Source organism: Pygoscelis adeliae, unplaced genomic scaffold (assembly GCF_000699105.1).
Source record: "Pygoscelis adeliae isolate BGI_AS28 unplaced genomic scaffold, ASM69910v1 Scaffold622, whole genome shotgun sequence".
Taxonomy (NCBI): domain Eukaryota; kingdom Metazoa; phylum Chordata; class Aves; order Sphenisciformes; family Spheniscidae; genus Pygoscelis; species Pygoscelis adeliae.
The window spans coordinates 271,575-277,026 of record NW_008824297.1 but is presented as its reverse complement, the minus strand read 5'-3'; the positions used below and the strand labels follow the sequence as shown (position 1 = coordinate 277,026).

Genomic DNA, 5,452 nt, shown 5'->3' with positions numbered 1-5,452 from the left:
CCCACCACTCTACAACAAAGTCGAGGTAACACAGAATCACCTCCATCCATCTTGTGTTTCATAAAAATGCAATTTATAAAATCAATAGCCTATTGATTGGTTGGCAGTGTCTCTCCCACGGCTTGAGCAAACAGCTATTACCCACGTGGGCCAAGTCACACAGGAACTGCTTCTACACTCGCATGACTACACGAATGTAGCTCCCGACCGCGTTACCTCTAAGAGAAGGGGAATGATATAAGCAGGACTGCATTATCTATCATGGCCACAGCTTTGTAGAGACCTGCACTTTCCAATCTATGACTAATTTTTCTGCTGCAGGGCAATTAACAACAGACATTTTAGATTACAAGCGTCCCCTTACAAAATATTTATTCAACATAAAAATCCAGAAACGGACAATAGACAAAAGCTTCATGAAAATGCATAGGCTATTATGTGCCATTAAGTCATTAAGTGCAGCGGCATTTGATCTTGCACATACTTCTCAGGCACAGCTTCCAATTAGTGTTCTGTGGCAGGACAGCTGGCCCTGCGCAGCTGAGGCGGAGACGCCAAGGTGCTTGTGAAGCCAGCACGCTGTCCCCTCTCACCACCTCCAGAGGCAGAGCTTTCACTCGTCTGGCCAAGGAATGGCCACGCACCCTTTGTACTTGAGGTTTCCAGTTTGAAGTATCCAATATCCAGATGCATCTGCAAGTCCAGTAACAACTCCTCCAAGATTTGGATCTTGCTGTCACCTCCCAGTGATTCCCACAGAAGAGGAAGCGCTCAGTATCATTACGGTCTGGCTCCTCCACTTAGGTACTCTGCAAGGTCCACCTTCTGCAGATGCTTAGGGGCACCCAGAAGGTGTCTAATACCTGCTTCCAAAGGACAACCATCCTGATGACCGCGGGAACTAAGTCCTACAGAGATAACCATCTGTTTTGTGTCTCCAATCCAATGGGACTTCAGATAATCTAGGTTTAAGGGCATCTACGTGGGATAACCACTGTGCTGTCTAGCAAGTTCCAACTCCAGTCACTCCTACTGGCAAGAATGACATTTACTAGGATCATTTCACTAGGATGATTTAGATGGATCAGAAGGAAGGAAACTCAGTTCATTTACTCTGTCCCTTCTACTAAGCAAATTTCATAATCAGAAGAATTTCTCATGGGAAAACAGATGGCTCAGAGGTTGATAATGGGGGAGAGTTTCCATTAAAGTTGCTGCTTCTGATCCAGACCGGACTAACTCTTTGTTGCCTTCTGTTGCCTCCTCTGTAAAACAAGTGGAAGAGTTTACCACCCATCATAGAGACACATCCATCACAAAAGCCGCTCACAAACGAGAACATTCTCCACCCCGTGCAGCATCAAAAGCCCACAAGGGCCAAAAGGGAGAGAGAGGATGAGGTGGCACATGAGACCTGCACGGCCACTTTGCTTGCTACACGGGTTAGAGGAGGTATTTGTCTCCGTGGCACTAACACTGTGTACAAAAGTCAGCAAAGAAAAACATTCCTTCCTCACAAAGAGTACCTGTTCCCCCCCAACGTATAAGAAATGGGAAAAATTCAATGCCGTTTGTACGTTTTTTTCCACATCATTGGGGCTCTCCAAAGAACAGGGAACCTGGAAACAGCTGTTCCCAGGAGGTTGGAATGGGAAGGGCAAGATGAAATACAAAGAATTACACCTTTTTCCAAACAGATCCGGTATTGTAAGTATCAATTTGGAAGATAAAGAATAATAAATATTAATCACCCTTTTAGAAATCCTCTCATACCCTTTCAGCCACCTAGCAGACACTTTAATTGCAAATCCTCAGGAGTGGTATGAGTAAGCTGTAAAGCTATCCAGTGATGTGATGCAATCTATTTTTTATACCCTTGCCGTCTGCCTTTAAAATTTGCACTAATCTAATCTGAAGATGTTCTAGAGAAGAATTCCCATTAATGGACAGGGAGACTGTCCTTCCCCAAAGCTGATTCATCTTTCTCTTCTGTGACAGACAGACTGTGAATCTGCCAGTGTTGCGCACTGTAGCTGCATGTTCTTCAGGCTTTTAACCATCCGTATCCGTGAACTTTCTTTTCCCATAATTCTGGACCAGACTGGAAGCTGTGATTTGAGAAGCCTGTCCCTTTTCCCAGCACTGGAAGTCATTCAGCCCTCTCTGGCCAGCTCGAAATAAGGCTCGCTCCAATTCATCCAGCCGAGCCACCAGCACTGATGTGTCTTCGTTGTAGGCATTCTGAGAGGAGTCCATGATACGACGAAAACGGCTAATAAATGTCTAAAGAAGATAAGCAGAATTACTGACAGGTAACACAGAGGCTTCTTCAGCTCAAATGCTAGAGGCCTGAGCTTTCAAGACTGAAAAGCCAAAGGTGTAGGCTCTACTTCACAACTAGTCAGGGGTCTGCAAACAGCAAAGCACCTATTAACCTTGGATACAAAGACAAACCATTTTCTGCCCGAGCCGGGAGAGCAAGAGCCTGATATACTGGATGGGAAGCAAGCACGGAATTAGATTTTGGCTGCTTCCTAGTGACAGGCTTGAGCAGACCACAGGGTTTAACACAATTGCGATCTATTCCATCTCACTTCACAGGCAATCATTGCTTTAGAGCGGGTGGAATGAATCTCATGCCACAGCAGCTGCTGCAGGAACATACAAGCTGCAGCCTGGGATCAGCCTGGAAGTTACGCCAAACTGCCACTGTAAAGCATTCAGTATGCCCAAAAAACACTTAACCACAAAAAAAGTCAAAACCCCAACTCTACAACTAATAAATAACATTTTTAAAAGCTGAGCAACAAGACATATTTAAGGATTTTTATTTCCCTCCTTATCTTTGCTTTTGAGAATAAAAAAAAAAAAAAAAGGGTCAAAACGCTTTGAAAACTGTGCTTTGTTATTTCAGAAGCTGATTTTAGAATCATCAGAACAGTAGTATTTTGGAGATTTACTTATAGAATAAACACATTATAAATTAATAACTCTCATTTTGGCTTTGCCACCAAATAGTTATACTTCACATTTATAGTTCCTGGGAGACGGGGGGTTTTTTGTGTTTTGTTTATTTTTTAAGTCAGCACAACTCCCCTCTTGCTTGCTTTTCATGAAGAGAAAGCACACTTTGCGTGCTTTCATTTTTCTGTCAACAAGTAATGTGTGCTAACGTGGCTTTTTTCCTAAGATGTCCGTTAGCAGAAAGAGAAAAGACAAGGAAAGGTGTGGTCACCTCCTCAATGCAGAAAGCAAGCTTTCAGTGGACAACCCCAAGAAAGCAGCAGTGCTTTAAAGCCTCATCAAGGTATCAGCCTTCATTTAAAGAATAGAGAAAGAAAAAAAAAAAAAAGAGAGAAGGAAAAAAAAAGCCAATAGCAATCATCCCAGACTACTTAGAGAGCTGGCTGAAGAAATCTCAGAGCTGTTAGTGGTTATCTTTAAAAGCTCAAGGAGCACAGAAAACTGGCAAAGATGGTATCCATCTTTTAAAAGAGAAAGGGGAGATGGAGAGGGAGGAAGGAAAAGCCAGGGAATTATAAATCCATCAGTATCAATTCCTGGAAACATACTGGAACAAATAAACTATACATAAACTTCTGCAAGAAAACAGAGAGAAGAGTAACAAGAACAAAGACTTGCCAAGAACAAACTTTGAGAGACCAGCCTAGTTTCCCATTACAGCAGGATGCTAGACCTTCCAAAGGGAGGAAAAGCAGCAGACAGGTGTCTGTCACGGGGCATTCTTGCAAGATCTAGCTAAACTGCCCGTAGGTGGTCAGTAAAGACAATTATCCCCAGCTCCTGCCAGGAGGGAAGAACATATTGAGTGGAGTTCAACAGGGGTCTATCTGGAACCAAGTACTGTTTGATATATTAATTAATAAGCTTACTAAAGGAACAGAAGTTATGCTTATTAAATCAGCAAACAACATGCAGGAGAAGGAGGAGGGATGACTGCAAGCGTGTTGGGAAGCAGAACTCTTAATTCACAATGATCCTGACAAATTAGAAAGATGGTGTGAAAACCATCTAATTCAGGATGTAATTCAGCTGGGACTAACGTAAGGTTTTATATTAAGGCAGAAATAGGGAACCGCACAAACGCAGGAAGAGGAACGATTGTCTGCGTACGCAATCTGTACCATCTTACTGTGGACTGCAAACCGAACGCACAGCAATGTCACTCTGTTGTGAAAAACAAGGTGCTGCGCCGTGATGAGCAGAGAGCATCGTGGCCTACAAAACTCACAAAGCAATCTTTTTGTTTTCATCAGTGCACGTCCTGAGCAGGGGACTGTATGCTGTTCAGGGTGCTGCATGTCACCGTGGATGCAGATCAACTGGGAAGATACCAGCAGTGCACAATCAGGACAATCAGAGGTTAAAAGCACGACCCACAAAGAGATACCAGATGAACTGGGACCGCTGCGGGAAGGAAGAGAATAATCTGTCCTCAGCGTTTACTTTGTATGAGACAAACAGAACAGAGCTCGTATTGCTGCGAAGGAGCTTTAGTTTAGACGTTAGAGGAAACCTTCTAAGATTAGGATGGCAAAGCACTGAGACAGATTGCCCAGAGCAGTGTGAATTCTCATCATTACAGAGCTTTAAAAACAGGGTAGAAAATTAGGAATAATAGAGGGTGAATTAATTCTGCCTTGCAGCATGGGCATGATTAAATAATGTTATCTCTCCTCTAGTCCTGTTTTACAGGATTTTATGAAATACCATATTTACAGTGTGGAAGCTCCAAGCTAAAATTACACTCCCGATGCATACTTGAGGCTTCCACCCCTAGACTGTGCAGTTGCCAAAAGGGTCATCCTACAGCTTGATCCAGAAACCCGTATTCACTCCAGAAGTCATTTGGATTAAAACAGGATATTTTTCCTGAAGGCTGCTGCACAGCTGGGAACAAGAGGAAGATGGAAAAACGCAAAACCAAATTTCAAGACTTCGTTCAGATACTTGCCTGCAGGATGGTCTGGGCTATCTCAGGGTTCTCTGGATTGTCAAAATTCAGGAGCTGGGAGCCAAATCCATAGTAGTATGGCCCCATTTTATGCAGATCAACCACATTGGCATCAGCGCTGAACACTGTCCTCCAGGCTTCCTTGTATATCTTTGGCAGTTCCACAGAAACGATCCTTCTTTTGCTGTCATGTAGACCTTTAGCAAGCCACAGAGGTATTTCCAGCTTTGATCCCTGCATGAATGAGAAAAACCAGAAGTCGTCCCCACCACGAAAATACACATAAAGCAACCCCAAAGACAGACAGTGAACTTTATTAATGAAGCTCCAGTATTACAAAAAGTCAATTTTGTCTTCAGAACAGTCTACTGTAATTGTAATATAAAACAGACACACTTTAGAGGCATCAATTATTACTGCAAGACTCTGAAAGTGGAATTTTTTAACTGAAGTTATATAACCTAAGAATTGTCAGAT

General features: G+C 43.0%; 1 protein-coding gene across 1 annotated transcript; it reads right to left on the bottom strand.

Moving 5' to 3' along the window:
• Positions 1-355: 355 nt before the first annotated feature.
• On the bottom strand, positions 356-5,215 carry GINS3 (GINS complex subunit 3 (Psf3 homolog)). The gene is made up of 2 exons (XM_009318859.1): positions 4,976-5,215; positions 356-2,283 (listed from the first exon to the last, which is right to left on the bottom strand). The coding sequence occupies exons 1-2, from the start codon at positions 5,213-5,215 to the stop codon at positions 2,053-2,055; spliced, it is 471 nt and encodes a 156-aa protein (XP_009317134.1). The 3' UTR covers positions 356-2,052.
• Positions 5,216-5,452: the final 237 nt, after the last annotated feature.

Coding starts and splice junctions, on each gene's coding strand:
- GINS3 (XM_009318859.1), bottom strand. CDS start 5,215: ATGCAGGGATCAAAGCTGGAAATACCTCTGTGGCTTGCTAAAGGTCTA. Junction 2,284..4,975: donor TAGCCCAGACCATCCTGCAG/GCAAGTATCTGA, acceptor TATCTTCTTTAG/ACATTTATTAGCCGTTTTCG.